The 25,203-nt window shown below is 44.2% G+C and overlaps 1 protein-coding gene across 3 annotated transcripts; it reads right to left on the minus strand.

Moving 5' to 3' along the window:
- On the minus strand, positions 1-23,586 carry LOC134875132 (class I histocompatibility antigen, F10 alpha chain-like). 3 transcript variants are annotated; one of them, XM_063899569.1, is made up of 6 exons: positions 23,500-23,586; positions 22,613-22,879; positions 7,195-7,473; positions 1,585-1,911; positions 1,181-1,270; positions 1-775 (listed from the first exon to the last, which is right to left on the minus strand). In XM_063899569.1, the coding sequence occupies exons 2-6, from the start codon at positions 22,734-22,736 to the stop codon at positions 708-710; spliced, it is 888 nt and encodes a 295-aa protein (XP_063755639.1). In that variant the 5' UTR covers positions 22,737-22,879; positions 23,500-23,586; the 3' UTR covers positions 1-707. The 3 variants fall into 3 exon arrangements, with proteins under 3 accessions (XP_063755639.1, XP_063755638.1, XP_063755640.1); XM_063899568.1 differs by lacking the exons at positions 22,613-22,879; positions 23,500-23,586 and adding an exon at positions 7,670-8,249; XM_063899570.1 differs by lacking the exons at positions 22,613-22,879; positions 23,500-23,586 and adding an exon at positions 7,725-7,923.
- Between the last annotated feature and the right edge of the window lie 1,617 nt (positions 23,587-25,203).

The following is a 25,203-nucleotide window of genomic DNA, read 5'->3' on the forward strand; positions in this document are numbered from 1 at the left end:
TGGAAAAAACGGGTCTTTATTGAAAAGCGAACAAATGAAGAAAATGCAAAAAAATGATAGCATTGCAGTTATTTTGATACTCAAACCTAGCCCAACACAGAAGTGAGTTTGAGTATCACAGTTCAATGAATTCAGTTTATAAAACTAAGAGAAAATCTCAATTGTCACTAAACACTTGCAGGAAATATCTACAGGAATATTTACATTAGTGTGCTGAAAGGCTTAAACATCCCACAACCCTTTGAGGATCAAATCAAAACAGAACTATGAGAAAAAGATAAAACATCTTATGAAACAAAAGCAACATATTCCTGATTAGTTCAGAAAACCACGAAGTCATACATTATTATTTAGAGTTCTGGATAAGTACACTTATGAGAAAATATGTGTCCAACTCATGACATACAACTCAGAATAATTCACTACTGTGATATAAAAAAAACCTCTTCCCATTTCTAACTTCCCATAATGTGTAAAGAAGATTTTACTTTCCACAAAGCAACATATTAACAATGATTCAAAATATCCAGAATTAAGTGTTTTATAAAACACTTTTGGAACTACTATGCTTTTTTTAACCCTAGCAGCAAAGTGTCAAAGGTTTTACCGCAGATACAGAATCAGAGGAGGTTCTGTATCTTAGGACAGATTTGTTTAACAACAGGATTTTATAGTTGATGAAGCACCTCGCTGTGTGCAGGGTGGGTTTATCTTGGATCTGGATTCAGTTTCTCAGAGAGCTCAGAGCCGCGGTCAGGAGATGGAATGTGTTTGGCTGTAATGAAAAGCAAAGTCAATTCAAAAATGATTTAATACACAGTCCCTTGTACAAGAAATGCACTTGATGACACAGATTAAACCAGTAGGAAGGACAGCTTTGTATCTCTAACCCTAAAGATTCCCAATAACCATCCACAGCACTCAATATCAAGTAACTTGACTTTAAACTGTATGTATGAAGAATGGAAGCAAATATGTTGTTGTATCAAAACATAAATACTATTTCATCTTTACCTTGAATCTAAATGTTACTCATATCATCATGACACTGCACAAAGAGCTAAAGCAAAGCTTACTGCGGATGTTTACTTCACTTTAACAATTTAGTTATAAGCATCAAAGCCAAAAATCTAGATCTGGAGAACACATTTATGAGACGATGATTCTGTGTTGGTCTCACCCTTTTTCTTTTTGTAAGCCACAAATCCAATCACAGCGATGAGGGCGAGAGCAGCCACAGCAGCAATAATGTAAATGTAGCTGAGATCTCCTGTTGAGCAGAAAACAACAAAAGTTATTCACAACCTGAACAGATGAAGCAGGTTAGAGGAGAAGAACATCAATCTGTGAACCAGACCACAATACAGACACTCTCATACTGTGTTTTTACACCAACTCTCAGAGTACGGCTTAACACCTTCATTCTGACTGATTTACTGAAAAGCTTCCATTAGATAAGTCAATACAGTGCTTATAATCTCTGAATTGTGATTTTAAAAGTCATGTTAGTTTATATTCGATGGTAAAAATCATAAAAACAATCCGTCACACGTAAAAAGGAACTGCAGGACTGTTACACTGAACCTTCAGCACTTGTGATTCCAGTTGTATCGTTGTTGGTCCTGATCTCTGCTGGGTCCAGTACTGTGACGATGTGCTCCCCACCAGAGTGATGAAAAACACATTGGTACTTCTTCCAGTCTTCGGCTGGGAATGAAGAAATGTTCAGGTCTACGCTCATCTGGAAGGATCCGTCGTGGTTGGGGAGCATCTCTCCATGTTCCACGTTTTCATGAAGCTCCTCTCCATCTTTCCTCCAGAACATCACGGCTCTGTCCGGGTAGAAAGCTGTAGCGTGGCATCCGACTGGAGAGGAGGGAGACTTCTGCAGGAGAGACACTGAGGGGAGGTCTGGGGAGTAGAGAGAGAGACCGTTTAAAGCTTATTTATGATTATTTCATGTTTATATTATTATCACTTTGAAGTAATGCATTAGTAATTGTTAGACTCAATAAACACGACGTTTATATCACTTTAGTGACTTTATTCCAGTTCAGAACAGGACAACTCTGTGACCACCATTTCCACTGTAACCGGTTTCCTCCAGTAACTCCAACATACAACGCATGCGCACAAGCGTTCCCAGGGTCAAAAGGTTACAAAGAGGGAAAATACAAGTTAACAATCTCCCCATCTTTTTTTATGTGAAATGATAAAACAATAAATAATAATAAAACAATGTACAAGTAATACTTGTCACAAGATTTCAAATAAACATACAAAGTCATCCAATGACCATAAACAAAATAAAATGACATCCCGGTGACATCCTGGTACATTGAATTTTGACAAAAGATGAACATATTAATAATGCAAACGAAGTTTTCAGTGCTTTGAATTGTCTGTGCAATAAAGTTTTCACCTCAGATTCCACAGTCCTTCACTTAGAGCTTTCAAAAGCACCAGAGCCGAAGCTCCCTTTTTGGTGAGACAGTCAGCGAGTTGGCCTTTTGTGTCTGACCAGAGCATCTCTTTTATTTGCTTGCTTTGTATAAGCTCCTTAATACCACTTGTATCCAACCTAAGTCTCTTTTCTGTGACCTGTTTAGTTGACTTGAGGGCATCGAACAGGGACCGATTGTCGGTTACACAGACCAGTGAAGGAGCATTCAGTTCAGCCTTACCAGTGGTGAGCTCAGAAAAAAGAGTTGCAAGGAAAATAGCATTGTCTACACCATCGGACATAGCAAGTGTTTCTCCTGCAAGGGTGCTTCGTACAACACGTCGAATTCTTTTGGACTGCCAACACAGAGGAGAAAACTTTCCTCTTTCTCCCATAAGAACAATCAATGTCCCCCCCTGTGTACCTCCATCCGGAAGATTACCCAGAGAAGCATCACTGAAAACCACCAAGTGAAGAGCATCGTTTCCTAAATGCTGGAACTTGAGGGTCACCTTGTCTGCCTTAAGCTTACGGATAAGTTTATTTACCTCATGCATAGACTGCACCGTAGCATTTTTGATATTAGATGCCAAACTACATGAGTCAAACATAACATCTGGTCTGCTCTGCTTGGCAACCCATAGGACTTGTCCTATTTTTGACCTAAGCTGCTCTTTTTCAGTGTCATTAAGGGGCGCATCCCTAAGTATAGCACGTGCTGGTTGCATGTGAAGAGGTTGTAAATTCTCAATGTAACTGTGCTGATGTACCTGAACTACACCATCAACAGTAGCAGAATCCATTCCTACATAGGAGAAATGCTCATGTTCCTCACGCCCTACATGGAACGCAGACTTCAGTAGGGGAATCACATCTGTTGAAAAATCTTGCGAGCCTGCCCAAAGAAAATCATCTACATGGCATGCAAGTACTCCAGTAACCTTAAACTGCTCGTCTAACCAATAAAAGACTGCTGGATCCACCTGCGACATTTGACCACCTGTGCCCAGCATGATTTCTTTGACTTTGTTATACCAATATAGAGATGCATCAGCAAGACCATATACACATTTCTTCAGTTTCCATATAACATTTGCACTGCCTGCCTCAGGAGGGGGCCGGATATAAATATCCCTAGACAGCTCCATGCCCTGCAAGAATGCAGATTTGATGTCCATAGAATGGACTTGCCACTGGTTTTGACAGATTACTGATAACAACAGCCTAAGAGATTCTGAAGCACAGGTTGGAGAATCTTTCTGTAACTCTTGCATATTAAGCTCTTCAAACCCTCTGGCTACGAGTCGTGCTTTAGGCACAATACCCTTGGGAGAGTCTTTGAGACTACAGACCCATCTAGTGGAGACACATTTTTGGCCTGCATTATCAACCTCCTCAAACACATGATTATTGTGCCAATTTTGTATCTCTTCTTGTTTTGCTGCATCAAATGAAATGTCTTTTGCTATGAGTACATCAGCCTCCCTGTCTTCTGACTCAACGTTAAGACTACCAACAGATGACATATCAACTGACTCCTTTTGTCCCTCACTGCCATCAGGTTCAAGATGTTGTAAGTTAAACCAGTTTTTATGCTGTCCTGTGGCTTTTCCTGCTCTGCCTAAAACTCTGGCTGTATGTTGAATGCCATCATCTCTGCTCACAAATGTTACAGTCTGACCTGTTCTTAACCTTACACCTGCAAAAGGGGCAGGGTCACCACAGGCCCTGTGCTCTGTGTCAGTTTGTGTCACATTAGGTTGTGTGATGGGTGGGTGCAACACTTCTCCTGTATTCACCTCCATGTCACTGATGTTCTCCTGTTCATTGTCAGTATTATGGTCACTATCTGAGCTATCTTCTGTAGTGTTTGACACGCCTACCTCACTTTCTGCTTTTCTGTTAGCATCATCTTGAGCAATCTGCTTGTCGTGTTCCTCTGTGTTCACCTTACAAAGCCTGGAATGATGCACTCTAACAAGAATCCCACCATGTCTTACAAATACAACAGCCCCATCCTGACCAATAACCACCCCTGGTCCCTTCCACTCAGTGCAGTCTGCTCGTTTGTAATATACTCTGTCTCTTGTCACATATTTGTCATCTGTAGGTCTGAGCTGCTTGCGAAGTGCCCTCCTAATTCTCTCTGAGCATTCGGCTTCAGTGAATGCTTTCCTGGAAGCATGCAAAGCTGATATGTGTTCTCCTACCCTAGCACTTACAGTGGTGCCCTCTAAGGCAGGTAGCTTATCAACTAACACAGAGGGGAGGTTAGGATTCTGTCCAAATACTAATTGATGCGGGCTGTAACCATGAACACTGAGCATACTGTTCTTGGCCATGAGGGCCCAGTCAAGAGCAGTGTGCCAGTCACATCCATTTTCCCGTTTCACTTTCTGGATGATTTCAGTGAGTGTCTGATTGTGTCTTTCCAGTAGGCCGTTGCTCCAGGGACTGTATCCTGCTGTTGTTCTTGTCTCAATGTTGAAGTTTTCTGCCATGTCTCTGATTTCCTGATTATTGAATTCTCCACCGTTGTCACTGTATAGTCTCCGGGGGGGGCCATGTACGCTTATCCATGTGTGAATGAAGGAGTTGACGATTTCACAGGATTTCTTTGTTTTCACTATGTTTCCAGCACTGAAACGTGTAAAATGGTCGATGATATGGAGATACCATACACCTGGTTCCAACTCATGCAGGTCCACTGCTACCGTTTCATTGTACTCTGAGGCCAAGGGCAAACCTGCAGCAGGCCTTGGTTTGGTCTTGCTGTACCTCTTGCATATGTCACAGTCATGTACTATTTGTTGCAAAATAGTGACACAGTCTTTGTCCTTATTTCCTGCGCTTTGAATGAGCCTTTGTAGACGATCTGCTGAGGCATGGCCAAACTGTTTGTGAAGCTTCAGAAGAACTTTGTGTTTCTCATTGGTGGACATGTTTTCTGTCACAGTAAGGACTTCATCCTCAGGCTCACTCTTTTCCGTATCTTTGTCTCTGATGTCTACACAGTAGTGGCCAGAGCTAGTGAATTCAAGAGGCACAGGTTGTCTGAACATCACAGCTCGGTCGTTTTCCATGTCCAAAATGGTTCCTGCTTTCTTCAAAGATGTTTTGCTCAGCAGCAGTGGGATGTCAGCTTTGACCACTTCAGCTTCAACATGACATTTTGTCTGTCCTATCTTAGCAGGTAGTTTTACTTTTCTGCTGGAATACACTAAGTTTCCATCTCCAAATCGAAATGGCCTGCTACTGGGGATTTCTGTTTGCAGCACCTGGTTCACTTGGTCTGGGCTGAGGTCTTTCACATAGCTTTCCAGCCATTTCTCCCCACATACAGTACGAGTACAAGCAGTGTCAATGATAGCTGACCCCAGGGATTCAGCCAGGAAGATTTCTGAATCAGACATTGAAGCTTTGGTAAACAGTGTGATGTTACATTCGTCAACATTTTCTTCTTCAGTTAGTTTGACATGTTCACTCTTCTTATGAGGACAATCTTTAGCCCAATGAAACGTGCTCTGACAGATGGCACACCTTGATATCCTACCGAATTTATCCAGTGGATTGGTACCTTGTAAGGGCTGCCTCTGTTGTCCAGTCTGTACCGTGTATCGTTGTCCTCGTCCTTGCGGTCTTTGCTCTGTAAAGAACGCCACATCCTGCTGGTTCACTTGTATTCCGCTTGACGAGCCTGGCGCTTTTCCTCCGAAAATCCTCTTAAGTGCCGATTTCATATCGACGAACTTCAAGTCCGTGCACGCAGTCAGTGCAAGTTGCCTGCTTTTCACGTCCAGACAAGCCGTGTCCAAGAGCTTAAATGCTAACACAGCATCGGGTAGCGCCATATTGTACTTTTTCATCCGGTTATATCTCTGCTCGAAGTCAATTATGTAGTCCGATATGGACAGAGAACTTTCTTTTGTGATGCTATCAAAATGAGAATACGCTTCATATGCACGGTCTTTTTCCTCCTTTAGAAACACACTATCCAATTTAGCTAACAACGTATCCATACCGGTATCAATGTCCAAGTCATCTGCAGGTATTTCCATTGCGATTTCCCGGGCTCTTCCTTGAAGCCCCAAGGCGACAGCAAGTGCATGTTTCTCTTTGTCGAGTTCTGTAACACGCGTCCAGACGTTAATTTCATTTTTCCAACTCTCGTACGGCTTGGTCTCGTCAAACTTCGGCGGAATTTTGTAACTAGCAGCCATCCTCTGCTACCAATGTTAGACTCAATAAACACGACGTTTATATCACTTTAGTGACTTTATTCCAGTTCAGAACAGGACAACTCTGTGACCACCATTTCCACTGTAACCGGTCTCCTCCAGTAACTCCAACATACAACGCATGCGCACAAGCGTTCCCAGGGTCAAAAGGTTACAAAGAGGGAAAATACAAGTTAACAGTAATGAGAAGAGGAGTAAGGGACAGATGGGGGGGGGGTAGACAGATGAAAGAAGTGAGGGATTAGAAAGGGAGAATGGCAAGTAGGGTTAAAAAGAGAGAAGGGGGGAGAAAGAAGAAGAGAAGAAATGGAGGGAAAGAGTGGGAGATAAATGTGCGGGACAGTGACAGAGAAAATTGGGGTAGAGAGGGGAGATAGAGAGGGAAGAGCATGAGAGGAAAAGAAAACGTGTAAACTGAGACACAGAGGGTCTCTGTATGTTACTGTTGGAAGAAACACGAGGCATATTAACATTGTTGAGTCCATGAAACTACATCAGGTCCTGAGACTGTACCTGTTCTCAGCAGAGAGCTCCTCCCATAGTTCACAAATATCTTCAGCCACTCAGTACACTTCTGGGTGAGGTAGTACTTGTACAGTGCTATCAGAGTTTTTTTTTGCTCCAACATGTGTTTGATGTTGACAGCCTCTGGTTTTAGAGCGTTCCATGTCCCTCTCTCCAGGTCAAATGATATGAACTCTTCTCCGTTATAACCGAACTGACCAAAACTTTTATCCTCATCAGTCTCATCATCCCATTCACAACCGTTCAGCCACTGGCCAACGTGAACACCTGAGAGAGAGAGAGAGAGAGAGAGAGAGATTTTTTGATTTTTCAAACCACTTTTATTCAAAAATAAATTAAACAAACCACATCAGAACAAAAAACAATTCAAAACAACTTCAATTCAGGAATTGATTGAAAACCAGCTCATCATTCTCCACTGAAACCAAAGCATTTTTAAAGCACCACATATTCTGAAACTCACCCACATTTTCTGTCAGACGAAAATAACTGAAATCAGTTTTGACCCTCGCTCTCACCATGCATTTAAAGATCAGCACAGCATCACAGGCCATCGAGTCCCCAACTTTATGTCTCCTGCTGAGGTAGATGGCCATTTTGGCCTGGCCCAACAAAAAATTCAGGAGCTGACATTTCACCTTTTGTCTCTGGGTGTACCTGTAACCAAGGATGAACACTTGGGGGGAAAAAATCTCACCAAACAAAACAAACATCTGGGTCAGTAACTGAAAGAGACAAAGGAGTCGATCACATCCTGAGAAACAGTGGAAGATGGTTTCCCTTTGGTCACAGAACGGACAGGTGTCAGAAACAGCTGGGTTGATCACTGAAACAAAGGCATTGACAGCAACCGCGCCGTGCAGAATCCTCCACTGTAGATCCCCAAGCCTCTTTGTCAGCGGGGGCTTGTAAAGCGCTCTCCACTCAGGCCTCTGAGTCTCAGTCAGGGCCAGGTGGGCTCTCCACCGGGTGTCCACTCGACCCTGCAGTCTGCTCTGGTTTAGCACTTTTGTCATGAAATAATACATCCTTTTGTTGGACATGGTGCTAAACTTAAAATCAGTGACATTATTAAACCTTAACAGAAAACTATCACATGTGACGTCAGGAACACAAAGTATCTCTGGAAAAGAGTCATCTTCGTTTGGTTCAGTAAGTCCGTTACAGAAAGCAACAGCCAGTGCCAGTTCTGGGTCGCTGAGCTGCTGTTTCCACCCACTCAGCAGGAGGCCGGTCACTCGGACTGACCTGATGCCCAAACGTGCCGCCAGGCCCGCAGCATTGTCCAGGCGAGGGCCACACACCTCCAGCACATGTCCCAGTGTGAGGATCTTCTCTTCACAGAGTCTCTGCTGTAGAGAAGGCCCTATTCCACTCAGAAAATGAGTCCCGTGGACCACCGGCTCTTTGAGGAGCCAGAATAAAGAGGCACAGTTCTCCGTTCTCTCTTTCCGGAAAAGCCCCCACACCTTGAAAAGTCCCTTGTAGAAGCATGAGAGGTTGTTCAAGTGTTATCCTTTAATGTCCATTAGGGACAGCGACTCAGCCAGGCCCAGCCCTCCACAGCGCTCCAGTACAGCACGAGCCACGGGTCTCCATACCAGGTCAGCAGGTCCAGTCAGGAACCTCTGGACGAAAGGGAGCCTGAACGCAGCCCCTCTGCTTGCCAGGTGAACAAGTCCATGTCCCCCTTCTTCCTTTGGCAGGAAAAGGACTCTCTGCGGGACCCAATGCATGCGGTCCCAGAAGAAATCCACCATTAGCGCCTGCACCCTGGACAGCAGGTTTACAGGCGGGTCTGAACATGCCAACCGGTGAGCCAGCATGGAGGACACAAGGTTATTCAAAATCAAAATACACCCGTTAAAAGAAAGTTTTGGAAGGATCCACTTCCACTTCTTTAATCGGCCTTCCACCTTTTCCACGAGCCCGTCCCAGTTTTGTAAACAAAAGGTCTCGTCACCGAGATAAACACCCAGGTACTTCAACCCTCCCCTCTTCCAAACAAGGCCCCCAGGTAAAACTAGACCATTAAAGTGGCCTGCCCCTACTGCTAAGGCCTCACTCTTCCCCCAGTTTACCCTAGCAGAAGACAACTTGCTAAACACACCTACAGTCTCTGTTAAAGCATTGATATCCTGTTGAGTTTTCACAATCACCATTACATCGTCCGCATACGCAGACAATTTAAGAACGTGATCGCAGCCAGGAAAAGAAAAACCATGTAGTTTGGACCTTAGGTTGTGTAGGAGAGGCTCTATGGCCAGGGAGTACAGCATCCCAGACAAAGAGCAACCCTTAAAAGGAGCACACAAACTACCGTTAATCTTCAGTACACTCTCAATGTCCCTGTACAAGACCTGGATCTTGGCTATCAGACCAGAGCTGAACCCAAAAGCCTCCAGCATCTGCCACAAGTACTGGTGCTCAACTTGGTCAAAAGCCTTTTCTTGGTCCAGAGAAATCAGACCAAGCTTACAGCCCAATGAACTGGAGAGGTCCAAAACATCTGGAATCAGATTGACGTTGTCAGTTATCAACCTGCTGGGTACACAGTATGTCTGGTCTACATGAATGATATGCTCCATCACTTTCCTCAGCCTCGTCGCCAACACTTTGGAGAGCAGTTTGTAGTCGGTACAGAGAAGGGATACAGGACGCCAGTTCCCAAGCTCCTGCAGGTCTCCTTTCTTGGGGAGGAGAGTGAGCACCGCCCTCCTGCAGCTCAGAGGCAATCTCCCCTTACTGAGACTGTCCCTGAGGACACCCAGCAGGTCATCACCCATAACACGCCAGAAAACCTTATAGAAGTCTGCAGGCAGGCCGTCTATGCCAGGAGCCTTCCCACTCTGCATGCTCTGCAGGGCCTCCTGCAGCTCCACCACTTCCCTCTCCAGAGCCCTCAGAGATCTAGCCATGTCCTTGGTGACATTGAGAGTGTACTGCAGGCAAAGCTGTTTGATTTGGACTTTCCCCACATCCCACCACTGCTGAAGACTACTGTACTCACTCTTACAATTATGGTAGTTTTACCCCAAAAAAATGTGAAGAAACATTGAAGTGCCAATATGCACTATTGCACTTCACATAATTAATACAAACTGAAACCTGAACAAGGGAATGGTCAGAGAACCCAACAGGACTGATGGAGCAGCTCCTGCTTGTATTAATGTGGTGGTTAAAACAGTACACTCGGTCCAGTCTGGCTAGAGACAACAGATTGGCCCTACAGTGCACCCAGGTGTACTGCCGCTGGCCCGGGTAAAGATGCCTCCAAATGTCACACAGCTCGAAAGATTCTGTGATCCTCATTAAAGCACTCCTAGAGGCAGCATGCGGTTCCCAGTGGTTCCTGTCCTGCACAGGGTTTTCTGTGCAGTTAAAGTCACCCCCCAGGAACAGATACTCCTCACTACTGCAGGTGCTAAGGGCATGCTTCAACTGCTCAAAAAATAAAAGCCTTTCAGAGCCCACACTGGGAGCATAAATATTAATAAAACATATTTTAACCCTCTCGAAAACAGCATTTAATTTCAGCAAGTGACCTGGAATGACGTCCTCAACAGTGCAGGAAAAGGGTGTGAAACCTCTGGCAAAGAGAATAGCAACCCCTCCACTATTGCTGCATTTATGGCTAAAGCCCTCCCCACTCCATGCCCTCCTCCAGTCACTCTCATTGTCAGCAGTGCTGTGAGTCTCCTGGAGAAACGTCACATTCAGATTCTTACTCTCTATCAAAGAAAACAAAGATGCTCTCTTGGCATCCCCTCGAGCACCGTTAATATTCAGAGAGCCCAGCTTTATGTCACCCATAATGAAAGTATAGCTGCATCCTAAACAAGTCAAAACGATAACTGAAAAAAAGGAAAGGAGAGAAAAGACAAACAAGGTGTACTTAATCATGACTTTCAGCAGTTTCTTCTCGTATCTTCAACAGTAGTTTCCTCAGCCTGTAGATCTCCTGTTCGCTGAAAGTAAGCTGCCCAAGGCCTCCTGTGCGCCGCATGAGAGCCCTAGCAGAGTCATGAAACATCAGCTGATCAACAAAAAAATCCTGCACCCTTACCGCCTTCCTCCCTTTAGTGTCCTTCAGGAAGCCTCTGATCCTCTGGAAGGAATACTCTTCACCCCTGTCCAATGCCGGGGTGGCAATGGTATTATCCGGGACCTTTCCCGGCCCAAACCATCGACCTGGCCTGATTGGCCCATGGGGAAAATAGTTGTAACTAATTTTTGTCACTTATCTTATTCTTGCATTAATATCAATTCAACTGTAGTCTGCATAAATTCACCATTGCAGCGCAGCCGCCTGCTGCATCACAGCAGATTAAATAGGTTCTACCATGTAAGGGAATTCTCTCCTCCCAAATGTTTCAGATGGTTTGGCCCACGGCTCGACTTTTAAATAACAACGGCGCGAAACAGAGCGCGTCAGTGATGGAGGGTAGAAAGAGGCCAGGTGGAACGGAGAGGGCTAAGCTTAAAAAAAGACAGGAGGTGGCAGCCAAGTGTGCCAAATTGACAGATATGTTCTCAAGACAAGCTGGTAGGTTACTGAGAGATATGGATAATAGGCCTGGTTGTGAATTTGATCAAATAGGCTATAACGTGGCGAACGTTTGCAATGTCAACTCAACTGTCATCTGACTGCTTTTGTTGTTAAATATGTAAAATCTCACAATTTATATGATTTAGAAGTGTATTCCTATATTCAAAGAAGAACCGAACACTTTCTTTACATTCCAGTTCTGATGAACAATTGCTTAACGCTTTATCACACTGTATCTCCTCATCAACTGTAGCCTGCATTCCCAGGCGCGCACATGTGGTTACTAACGCAATATTAAATAGGGACGATCACATTTGTTGTTTGATATTTGTTATTAAATGCATCTCAAACATGCAATTAAAATAAATATAGTTATTTAGAAGTGCTGTATGCAAATATTGTACATGGTTCGCGTGTGCAGGAACAGGGGCAGCGCGAGCACGTTGGGGTGTTTAGTTGCCTTTTTTAATTACTGGAGAGTCTGCACGCGCGTTCTACCCGCGGGAATCAGCATCATGTTTCATGTTCAAGCCTTCCCCTCCCATTTATTATAATGTGAGCTGAGCCCGCTCAGACCCGTGCAGGGAATAGACTGTTCTATTTTCAAGTTGCAATGAGCACTTATCCGGACACCGCGCGGGCACGACGCTTTGATGTGAAAGGAAGAATCTGTTTTCTTGTCGATTTCTATCCATTTCGGACTGAGCACGAATGCAGTTGCAGAGATGTTCACGTCCCGTGCTTGCTGTGTGTAAAAGAACCGAACACTTGCTTTACATTCCATTTTTCCATTTTTTGACAAACAGTTTCAAATGTGCTGTCACGCTTATCTCCTCTGCAACTGTAACCTATTTCGTCTCGCCGTCATATCGTGCATTTCCACAGAGGCGCGCACACTGTGGTTATCAACTCACTATTAAATATATTTTTTTATTGTTATCGATTGTTTTCTAGCAACAGCTCAGCAGACCACTTCCAGTGCTACTGATGATCCCAAGGAGGGCACGACTACTGAAGGGCCAGGTAGAGGAAGATACTGTAGTTAGTCAAGATAGACATTTGTGATGTAAAATATTGGCATAGAGAAGAAAACCATGGTAGGGTGGTAGACTAAATCATGCAAATCATTTAACACAACCACAATTACAGTAAATAAATAAATGAATTAATCAGTGAATAAAAGGATAAATAAAGTGTGTCATGTTTTCTAGCAACATAGACAACTCTTAATGAACATTTTCTGTAGCCTCAGAGGATCAGGTGCAGTCTGAAGGAGAATGCAGTAGGCATGGAGAGGCCAGGACCACAGAGGAAACAGGTAGCAGGATTTAAAACGAACTAATTACTTGAAATGCATCAAAATAAGCCCAAATGAAATAAGTAATCACTTCAATCAATAATTAATCAATAATTGTCTATGTGACTAATTGCTATAATATAGGAGAGTCAGATGCTGAGAGGGAGGCTCGAGGAACCTTAGAAACAGCAGGAGTGCAGCAGGAGATCTCACAGGCAGCCAATAGCATAGATGAGGAGGCATTTGATTATTTTTCTCGTCCTCAGAGACAAGACCTACAAATGTTTTTTAGTTTCCATCCTCAGCAGCCCACAACACCCCCTGTAGCCAAAGTGTTCTACAACAAACAAGGCACCAACCGCAAATGGTTGACTTTCAGTGACAAAACAGAATCACTGTACTGTTCTGTTTGTTTGGCATTTGCGCCACCTGCTAAAACAAACAATCCCTTCATTAAGGGTGGTATGAAGGCATGGAAACATATCCATCAGCGCATTGAAGAGCATGAACAAAGTAAGATACATAGGAATTGTGCAGATACTTACTTTCTGATGGCTAAAGATGCAAATGTAAACAGCCTTTTGGCAGGCAAACAGATGTCTTTACATCATGAATCGTTAAACAGAAGCGCCAGGTAATGGAACGCATTGTTGATGTGGTTAAAGTCATTGGAAAATGTGGTCTTAGTTATCGAGGGGATAAGGCAGAGGCTGCTTACACCCTAGAAAAACACTGCAGTCAATCATGGCAACTTTTTAGAGTTGCTACTGCTTTTGGGCCGATATGATCCCTGTCTTCAGCAACACATTAGCAGTTGCATTGAGCAAAGCAAAATTCACCATGACAGTGGGGGAAAAGGAAGAGGGTCTCTTGTGACACTTTTTTCCAAGGACATAGTCAACAAAGTGGTGGATGTACTCAAAATGCTGATAAAACGCAGAATCGCTGATGAGGTCAGAGAGGCAGGCATGTTTTCGGTACAGATAGACACTACTCAGGATGTGTCATCCACAGACCAATGTTCTGTCATACTAAGGTATGTGACAGATGTGATTCATGAGCGACTGGTTGCTGTGGTGGATTGTGAGAAGTCCACAGGTCAGCATTTCACTGACCTGTTGAAACAGACTTTGGATGATCTCAGCATTGATATTGGCACACGTGTGGGCAACTCCACTGATGGTGCTGCCAATATGCAGGGCCAATATCAGGGGTTCTCAGCATTGCTCTCTGAACTGGCTCCTACACAGATTCACATGTGGTGTTATGCCCATGTGTTAAATCTTGTTCTGACAGACACAACAGGCAGTGTGGTTGAAAGCACATCACTTTTTTCCATTCTGAATGATGTGGCAGTGTTTCTGAAGGAGTCGTGGAAACGCATGCAAAAGTGGGAGGAGATGAGTGAGGACAGACGTCACCGGAAATTGGCTCCAATAGGAGCTACAAGGTGGTGGGCTAAGGATCAGGCCCTTACAAAGGTGTTTGGGAGCTTTGGCGATCCAAGGGATGCTCTCTATGTTGACCTCTTGTTGACCCTGGTGGCAATTGAAGCGGATGACACTATGAAGTCAGTGGTCAGGGCCAAAGCAAAGGGGCATGTGGAAACCCTTTTGAGATATGAGGTTATACTCACAGCCCAGATTTTCCTCCGCATCTTCAGGCACACCTCCCCTCTATCCAAGTATTTACAGACACATGGGATGAATATTTTGTCAGCTCAGTGTTTGGTTGAGGGGACAGAGGAAAGCCTCAAAACATTTGCCAGGGACTTTGAGGGAGTTAAAGGAGCAGCTGATGTGTTTGTGAGTTGGGCCAACAAGAAACTGGAAGAGGCAGACAGTGAACTTGTTGTGGAGAGTTCTCTCCCAGAAAAACGACTCAGAAAAAAGAAAAGAATGCCAGGAGAGCTCCAGGAAGATGACCCACCAGTCTCACCTTATACTGCATTTGAGGTCAAGGTCCATAATGTTATTCTGGACACAGTTGCTGGCAGTATCAACAGGAGGTTTGCAGCCGATGCAACACTTGCCTCAGATTTTGCTTGCCTTGACCCAAACAACTTTGCTGAGTTGAGGGAAAACGGAATCCCCAGTACAGCACTGCAAGAGTTAAGCAAGTGTGTATTGAGGTTTGATGACAGAGCGACTGTCAGCAGGTTGCATGACGAGCTGTATAGCCTGGCATCCCAGTGGGAGAGACTGAGAAAATGTCCTCTGGAGGATTATGTGGTCAGGACAGGAAGAGAGGTCACACAGACTGATGAGGAGGGTAGTGGAATTTCATACATGGAGCCAGAATTTGAGCTGGAGAGCAGGACATGCTCTTCTTGCAAAAACTGTGCTATCTGCGTTTACTTGATCCTCACACAATATAACCTCCTCACAGATGCTTACCATGTAATCGGGTTGGCTTATAAGTTTCTCTTGACTCTTTCAACCACCCAGGTTGCATGCGAGCGGAGCTTCTCTGCCTTAAAATGTGTGAAAACCAGGCTACGAAGCTCAATGTCGCAGGAACTCCTTGATGCATTTATGCTCATGTGTGTTGAAAAGGACATTTTGATGTCCATTGACAATGACACTGTCATTAACGAATTCGCAAAGACAAGCACTTTGCTGAGGAAACTTTTGCTGTTTTAATCTTAAATACAGTATGTGCAGTTTGATTTTTGAAATAACTTTGATTTGTGAAATAACTTTTCTTCTTTATCATTATCTTTATTTTATTTGAATTTGAATTATATATTGTTAAAGTGACGCAAAGTATTATATACCTTTGTTTAAAACAAATAAAAAGCATTGAGAGAGAATTGTTTTTTGTTTGTTTTATCTTTTCATGGACTCAAAGTCCTCCTCCATATCAGAGTGGCCTGAATTTGAATTAAATTCCCGGACTGAGAAAATGGCCCACCCCGGCCCTGCCCCTGTCTACCTGCATACTTTCGCTGAAAGCCTCACTGTCACTGTCACTGTCCTCCGAGTCCTCTGAGAGTCCCTCTGGCTGAGAGGAACACAGCGACTCTGTCTTCTAAACCTTTTTTGTTTGGGCCACGTTGTTGTTGCACACCTCTGCACTTTTTCTTTTAATCGGTCATTTGAGCAAATCTTCATCCATGATGACTTCCTCCAAAACAGATTCAGCCACCCTGGCTGCAGTGTGCCCACTGTCCCCGAGTGAGTTACTGAGTGAGGCGCCGGCCCCGCCCCCTCCGCAGCGTTCCCAGCCCCCACCACAGCGACGGGAGCAGCGACAGGCGCCACCGCCACCGCCCCAACGACAGGTGCACCCGCCACCGACCCAACGGCAGGCGGACCCGCCCCGGGAGAAGCGGCAGCTGAACCCGCTGCCGGAGCATCAGCAGGCAGACCCGCCGCCGGAGCAGCGGCAGCCGGACCCGGACCCGCCGCCGGAGCAGCGGCAGCCGGACCCGCAGCCGGACCGCCACCCGCTCCCCCAGGGCACGCGCGGATGAGATGTCCCTGAGTTCCACATCCAAAACATCTCAGCGTATCAGACGTGACATGAACAGTGTAGGCAAAAACGTCAATACGAAAACTAAGAACCAAGTTGAGTTCCCCCTCATCCTTCTTTAGGATCATAAGTGTCATGTTCGTGTTCCAAGGATGAGGCCGTGTTGATAGCAAGTAACTTAGTTTAATGTCTCACGTTCTTTATAACATACATGTGGCTTCATGCAGTCTTGCTCCGGTCCCCTAATTGGTACGGTAAGCTGACTACTAACCAGTACTGCCGACTAGCGGTCAAACATGTAATAACATCTAATCATAACATCCCCCTTTTTCTAAGTTAAAATGCATTAACATGAATTATCACATTAGCTGTATCAGTTATTTTAACCATTTCACATTCAGCATAACTCTGCAACACATAAGCAGTATAAACAGTTTATATCAGATTGCATAACTCATATCTAAGCCAACACTAGACCATTTAGAACACATTCACAACATCAGTCAATATACATTTTGTTCAACATCTTTAACATGCATATTGAATTTTCTTTGTTTATAAGTTCAGTCTATCAGGCTTTCTGATTTCTCTTGCGGACCTTCTTAACTCAGGTTCGCTTGGAGTAGGTGTGTGAGAGTCAGTGTTACAGTCCATAACAGGTTTGGGAATTACCTGAGATTCACCACAGGTTACACTGAGCTCACCAACAGTCCCTTGAGGAGTCTTTAACAGACTGCGACGATTGCGTCTGAGGATTTGTCCATCATCAGTTTTCACTGTGTACGATCGTGGAGCAACTTCTTGCAGGACAGTTGCTTTTGTACTCCATCCATCAGCATCCTCAATCCTGACTGTGTCGTTGGTAGTCAGTGGAGGGAGATGCTTGGTTGTTCTGTCATAGAATGACTTTTGCATCATTTTCTGTTGTCGTAGCTTATGTTCAATCTTTGAGTGATTCTTTTGCTTTAATTTGTCGTTTTGATGACTCGGCAAAGTTGTTCGTAGCTTCCTCTTCATCAGCAGTTCAGCTGGTGACAGGCCGCACTGAAGAGGTGATGCTCTGTAGCTCAATAAAGCCAGATAGGGATCCGAGTCACTGTCAGCTGCTTTCTTTAGGAGTTGCTTGAGAATGTGAACTCCTTTTTCAGCTTGCCCGTTTGACTGTGCATAGTGTGGGCTTGACGTCACATGCTTGAAATCATATTGCTCTGCAAACTTCTGCCATTCTTTGCTGCTGAAGCAGGGGCCATTGTCGCTCACCACGGTGTGTGGGATGCCATGCCTGGCGAAGATAGATTTAGCATGTGTTATGACACAAGTTGATGTTGAGCTTGTTAGTAGCGCCATCTCAGGGAAGTTTGAGTAGTAATCCATTATCACTAAATAGTCTTTACCTCTGAGATGAAACAAGTCCATTCCTACTTTGTGCCATGGTGCTGTTGGCACCTCAGCTAGCACCATAGGCTCTTTGCTCTGCTTGTTCCTGTGTTTCTGGCATGTTTCACATTTACTTATAAGTGTTTCAATGTCTTTGTTCAGTCCGGGCCAGAAAACCGTGTCTCTCGCCCTCCTTTTACACTTTTCGATGCCGAGATGGCCTTCATGTATCCTGTGCAACATGTCCATTCTCAAAGCCTGTGGAATAACAATCCTGCCCTTTTTCAACAGCAGACCATCCACAGTACTAAGCTCACCTCTAACATGGTAAAATTGTGGACATGAACCAGCTGGCCATCCCTCATCCATGTTCTGCATGACATGCTGTAGCTCAGCATCCGTTGCTGTAGCCCCCGCTATTTGTCTTGACTTTGTGTCAGACACAGGCAGTGTAGCCGACACCATGTTCACGTGACACTGTATGTCCTCGTCTGTTGCACTCACACTGTCGCCTGTAGTTGCTCTGGATAGGGCATCAGCAAGGACTAGGTGTTTACCTGGAGTATATATCAGTTCAAAATCATACCTTTGCATCTTCATCATTAACCGCTGAATCCGTGGAGACATTTCATTCAGATTCTTTTTGATGATAGCGACCAGCGGTCGATGATCAGTTTCGACTGTGAAAGACGGCAGGCCGTACACGTAGCTATGAAACCGCTCCAAACCATACGCCAGTCCCAAACACTCTTTTTCGATCTGAGCGTATCGGCATTCAGTTTTTGTCATAGCCCGAGATGCATAGGCTACCGGTTTCCAGTGCTCACCCTCAGCCTGGAGTAGAACGGCACCAATACCATCTTTGGAAGCATCTGTAGACACTTTTATCCTCTTCGTGTGGTCATAAAATGACAACACAGGTGCTGTGCTCAGTGTGTCCTTGAGTTTTTGCCACTCATGCTCATGTTTCACTGTCCATTTAAACTCACAGTCCCTGTGCAGAAGCTCTCGTATGCATGACGTCTTTGCTGTCAGATTGGGAATGAATTTACCTATGAAATTCACCATCCCCATGATGCGTAGCACCCCTGTCTTGTCTGTGGGCCTTGGCATGTTCTGTATTGCATGTATTTTGTCTTTATCTGGTTGGACACCACGTGCAGACAGCTTGTCTCCCAGGAAGAGGATCTCTTGAACGCCAAACTCACATTTACTCTTGTTGAGTTTCAGTCCATACTTTTGTATGCGTTCCATAACTCTGTTCAGCCTCTCGTTGTGCTCTTGGGCTGTGGAACCCCATACGATGATGTCATCAATGTAGACTCGAACTCCATCCAAGCCCTCGATGATCTGCTCCATCGCTCTGTGAAATATTTCAGGTGCTGACTTGATTCCAAAAGGCAGCCTGAGAAAGCAGTGTCTGCCGAAGGGCGTATTAAAGGTACAGTACTTGGTGCTGCTTTCATCCAGTTTCAGCTGCCAGAAGCCTTGTGAGGCGTCAAGCTTTGTGAAGTAGTTGGCACCTGACATTTCACTGATGATTTCTTCACGTGTAGGTATTTGATAATGTTCACGCTTTATGCTCTCATTTAAGTCTTTAGGGTCCATACATATTCTCAACTCACCATTCTTTTTCTTTGTGATGACCAGTGAGTTGACCCAGTCTGTAGGCTCATTAACCTTTTCGATCACTCCTAGCATGATCATTCTATCGAGTTCTTTCTTTAGGCAGTCTTTCAGCGGCGCCGGAACTCTGCGTGCTGCATGCACAACTGGTTGGGCTCCTTCTTTCAACTGTATTTTATATGTGAAGGGCAAAACACCAAAACCCTTGAAAACCTCTGAAAAGTTCTGAACAATTGTGTCCATAGAGTCATTTGTTGGGTTTATGGTTGGGATGATGCGATACACTCTTTTCACAAGCCCCAGTTCTTCACAGGCTCTGTCACCCAGAAGTGATTCACGTCCCTCATTCACAACAAAGAAGGATAGGTGGTGCACTTTTCCTTTAACTGTGACACTCAACCTGCATGTGCCCAAACATCTGATTGGCCGCCCATTGTAGTCTTTCAGTCCAGATTCTTTTCTGTTTATTTGTGGCTTATCTTTCATTGCCTTCACATCCCACATGCTTATGAGATTTGCTTTTGCACCAGTGTCCAATCTCATGGTGACTACAGTCCCATTTATCATTAGAGGAGCTATCCACTTATCTTCTGTAGTGACATCAATTACATTGTCTGGTTTATTTATTTGTTCACTTTCACAATTCACCATTCCAACAAAGAACGTGTCACTTAGATCAGGCTCGTCTATTAAGTTTACAGTTTTTCCTTTCTTCCACTCTTTCCGTTTGGAGAAGCATTGTTTAGCAAAATGATTCTTGCCTTGGCAAGTAGAGCATTGCTTACCAAACGCTGGACACTGTCTAGGCTTGTGCTGTGAGCCGCAGCGCTTGCAGTTTATCATCACGTCCTCCTGCTGTGCAGGCCGGGTCTGTGTGCGCCGTCCCCGCTGATACGACACTGCTCCAACCGCTGCTGCGCTGTCGCTCTGCGCCGAGGCGGCTGCAGACATCTCGCTGAACGTCCTCACGTGCCTTTGGGACAGCTCACTGGCCTGGCAGATCTTAATGGCTCCTGCCAGCGTCAGCTCCATCTCCCGTAGTAGCCTCTCTCTGACCTTATTATCCGCCACACCGACTACAATCTGGTCCCGAACCATGGAATCCGTCAGCGCCGCGAAGTTGCAGGACTGCGCCTTTAGCCGCAAGTCCGTCAGGAAGCTATCGAAGGGCTCTTGCTGGCGCTGTGTACGAGACCGAAACACGTACCTCTCGTACGTCTCGTTCTTCTTCGGAGAACAGTGAGTATCAAACTTGCTAAGCACTACATCCAACTTTACATTATCTTCAGGACCGTCAAACACGAACGTGTTAAATACTTCTATGGCCTGTGGCCCTGCTATTGTTAGCAGCAGCGCTACCTTTCTTGCTTCCAGCTTTGCCTCGAGTCCCATAGCAGAAACATAAAGGTGAAACCGCTGTTTGAAGGTGCGCCAGTTCTCGTCGACATTCCCCGTCAGTTTCAAACTTTCCGGTGGTTTTAAATCCATGTCGCCCATTCGAGTTTACTCCTGGTACCATGTCATGTTCGTGTTCCAAGGATGAGGCCGTGTTGATAGCAAGTAACTTAGTTTAATGTCTCACGTTCTTTATAACATACATGTGGCTTCATGCAGTCTTGCTCCGGTCCCCTAATTGGTACGGTAAGCTGACTACTAACCAGTACTGCCGACTAGCGGTCAAACATGTAATAACATCTAATCATAACAATAAGCACCTGTCTCCTGAAAGAAACCACGTGTTTAAGGTGCGGTGACTTGCAGCCGAGGGGGATCATTTTTATTGGAGACACAAGCTGCCCGTGCCGAGCCAACTCTCTCTCCAACAACTCGTTCCGCAGAAACGGGGGTACATTCGATATTACCACTTTTTCGCGGGAGTAGCAAGGGGTAGCACGGGTAGCAGCGTCCCTTTAACCACTATCCCGCTCTCCACCAGCTGATTAGCTTTCTCAGTGCTGTCTAAGAAAATGATCACCACAGCACCCACAGCCAAACTACACTCCTCCACCGAAACACCGCCAGGTGGAGAGAGCTTGATGGCGTGCTGGCGAGTCAGCTTCTCCAACCCGGAGCTGCTGCCACGAGACGCCATGCCGCGCCGAGAGGCTGCGGTAGCAGCCACCTGGCAAACAAATCACCAGTACCACCAAACAAACCCACCAAAATTCGGTGACGTGATGCACAAAGTTATACACAATCACCCAGTGAAAGAAACAAATGTTTAAAAGGGTTTGAAAACTTACGAAACCGATAATCACCACTCTCCGCTATACTCAACGATCCACTCACAGAGATAGAGAGAGACAGAACTAATGGATTCTTTTATTTGTATGTATGCATGTTTTAAATGGCATTTGCACACTGAATTTCTCACAAGTTCCCAGAAGCAACGGTGACATTTTGAAATTGCTTCTTGATCCACACTAAACAATATTTGATACTAAATGATTGGACACACTGGACCAGGGTTTATTGCTTTATAAAATAAAAAACTGAAATGTTTATTTTACTATCAAATTGTGAACAATTAATGTTCTGTTGTGCAACTAAACAATTATTACTTTCTGCACTGTATTTGTATATTATGGGATGGACACACTGTGCAGTAGAGTGGTGCGGTTAAACGTTTAACGCTGATCTGAATGAGACCTTCTCCCTATCCTGTCAGCCTTATAAAACACACTGCTCCTCTGTGTGTGTGTGTGTGTGTGTGTGTGTGTGTGTGTGTGTGTGTGTGTGTGTGTGTGTGTGTGTGTGTGTGTGTGACAGAGAGAGTGTGTGTGTGTGTGTGTGTGTGTGTGTGTGTGTGTGTGTGTGTGTGTGTGTGTGTGTGTGTGTGTGTGTGAGTGTGAGTGTGTGTGTGTGTGTGTGTGTGTGTGTGTGTGTGTGTGTGTGATTGTATGTGTGTGTGTGTGTGTGTGTGTGTGATTGTATGTGTGTGTGTGTGTGTGTGTGTGTGTGTGTGTGTGTGTGTGTGTGTGTGTGTGTGTGTGTGTGTGTGTGTGTGTGTATATCTGTTTAGTAAAATACATGATGAAAATATAAACAACATTTTATAATTAGAAAGTGAAATATGAACAAACCTCCAGTTTGGTTGAAGCTGTGCTTTATAATGTCAAGGGCCTCTTTGAAGGTCTGCTGCAAAACCACAAATAATGCCGTTTTCCTCTCTGTGGACTGAGGGTCACCTTCTATGAGTCTGCTCATCCAGTCCTGCGAGGGTTCTGTTCTCCTGGTGTTACTGTCGTAGTGATAGATCTGAACTTCATCCACCAACCTAACAACCACAAACTCTGGGAAGTTTGTGACTCCAGAGGACGCAGTGTAGAGGTTCTTAATAGAGTGAGTCACTGTTGGAAAATATGAATGTAATTATTTCAGTTATTATTTCACAGTTGTATCTATGTTACTTTCCACAGAATCAAAAGAACCACAGTAAATCCAAGACATCCAAAGTCTGGATGATTGTTATTAAAATATGTATTAACTCTGAAATAAAACCTAAAAAAGTGAGATATTTAGATTATGCAGCTGTGTGTGACTTTGATTGATAGAATCCAGTTTGCAATAACAGGTGTTGATATTTGTTATTATCTCATATGAAGTCAAACTCAAGTTGAGTTAGAGGAGTGGTGTATTCAGAATGCATCATTCTGAGATACATTTGAAATCTGAAATCACAAACCTCTGACCAGAATAAATACGCGCTGCATGTGATTCAAAATAAGTTTTCTATATTCAGCAGATTGAAATATTGACTCGTTGCTGAGACTTACAACTCTTCTGCTTGCACGGTTTAGCAGTGAGTGTCTTTGCTCTTTTCTATTGTTTGTACATTTCAAATGTTTGAGTGTAAGGAGTATTTTTATACAATAAGTAATTGCCAAATGCAGTCCCTCACGAGCATGAATCCAGATTTGTGTTAAGTGAAAACTTATTTGCAAATTTAACCCTCAATATTTTTGATTACCTTTTATTATATATACAGCTCCAGAAAAAATGAAGAGACCACTCCAAATAATTCTTAAATCTTTATCTCTACATGAATGGCAGCTGTTCCAGTGTCTGCTGAATTTCAACACAGAGAAAAGTTGTCAGTAGTTTATAGAATACAATAAAAAAAAGGAAATGTTTAACTCAAAGACGTACCTATGAATAATAAGTAGGATATTAAAGGACCCCCATCACCCCAGCAACAATCTGTTCTGTCTGCTGCCGTCTGGCAGACGGTACCGCAGCATCTGGACCAAGACCACCAGACTCAGAGACAGTTTTATACCACAGGCTATAAGACTGCTGAACTCCTGAGCTGTGTGAAAGTCTACTCACATCTGTTTATAGTACACACACAAACAAATATATATATATACAGTATATATATATATTATACACTTCTGCCATATATATCTGTTTATAGTACACATATCTATATATTACTCATATCTGCCATATACATCTGTTATACGTAATATATGCATCTGTCCATACCTCCTCATTCAACAGTGTAAAGTATTTAAATACTTTCAATGTATTCCACATATGTACAGTGGTATGCAAAAGTTTGGGCACCCCTTAGGAAAACCACTGCATCAGTTTGTCACTTGCTGAGCTTTTGAAGCAGCAACTTCATTTTAACATATGTTATACCTTATGGTAACAGAAACATCTCAGTAGTGAAATAACTTTTATTGGTCAAACAGAAACATGTTTATGTGCATTCAAACAAAAATAGGCATGTGCATAAATTTGGGCACCCCTAAGAAATAATTCCATTAATATTTAGTATTGCCTCCTTTTGCTGCAATAACGGCCTGTAGACGCCTCCTGTAGCCACAGACAAGTCCCTTAAGCCTGGCAGGTGGTATTTTGGCCCATTCTTCCACACAAAACGTCTCCAGTTCAGTCAGGTTTCTTGGCCTCCGTGCATGGACAGCCTTCTTCAAATAAATCCATACATTTTCAATGATGTTAAGGTCTGGGGACTGGGATGGCCATTCCAGAACATTGTACCTGTGCTTCTGCATGAATTCCTTGGTGGATTTTGATCGGTGCTTAGGATCATTGTCCTGCTGAAAAATCCAACCCCGGCGTAGCTTCAACTTTGTGACTGACTCTAGAACATTCTTGTCAAGAATCTCCTGGTACTGTAAGGAATTCATGTGGCCCTCAACTTTAACAAGTTTTCCAGTACCTGTGCTAGCCACACAGCCCCATAACATGATAGATCCTCCACCAAATTTTACAGTGGGCAACAAGTTCTTTTCATTGAATGCAGTGTGTTTTTTTCGCCATGCATACCTGTTCATGTTATGACCAAATAACTCAATCTTGGTCTCATCTGACCACAGTATTTTGTTCCAAAATGCTTCTGGCTTGTCCAGATGTGCTTTTGCATACCTCATGCGACTCTTCTTGTGATTAACACTCAGGAAAGGCTTTTTGCACATCACCCTTCCAATGAGCTCTTCCTGGTGCAAAGTACGCTGGATTGTGGAACGGTGAACAACTACACCATCAGCAGCCAGATGTTGTTGTAGTTCTCTGGAGGTGGTCTGTGGCTTCTCTGTGACCATTTTCACCATCCTTCGCCTGTGCCTTTCCCCTATTTTTGTCGGCCTACCACATCTTTCCTTCACACGGACTGTTCCTGTGGCCCTTTCCCGCGGGGGGGGGG

This window comes from Eleginops maclovinus, chromosome 13, assembly GCF_036324505.1.
Source record: "Eleginops maclovinus isolate JMC-PN-2008 ecotype Puerto Natales chromosome 13, JC_Emac_rtc_rv5, whole genome shotgun sequence".
NCBI classification, from domain to species: Eukaryota; Metazoa; Chordata; class Actinopteri; order Perciformes; family Eleginopidae; genus Eleginops; species Eleginops maclovinus.

What these genes read in the sequence shown, in the direction of transcription:
- LOC134875132 (XM_063899568.1), bottom strand. Translation starts at nt 8,249, where the DNA reads ATGTCCAACAAAAGGATGTATTATTTCATGACAAAAGTGCTAAACCAG. An exon ending in GAGCTCTCTGCTGAGAACAG is followed by an intron (nt 1,912 to 7,194) that starts GTACAGTCTCAG and finishes TCTACTCCCCAG; the next exon opens with ACCTCCCCTCAGTGTCTCTC. An exon ending in TGGAATCACAAGTGCTGAAG is followed by an intron (nt 1,271 to 1,584) that starts GTTCAGTGTAAC and finishes TCTGCTCAACAG; the next exon opens with GAGATCTCAGCTACATTTAC.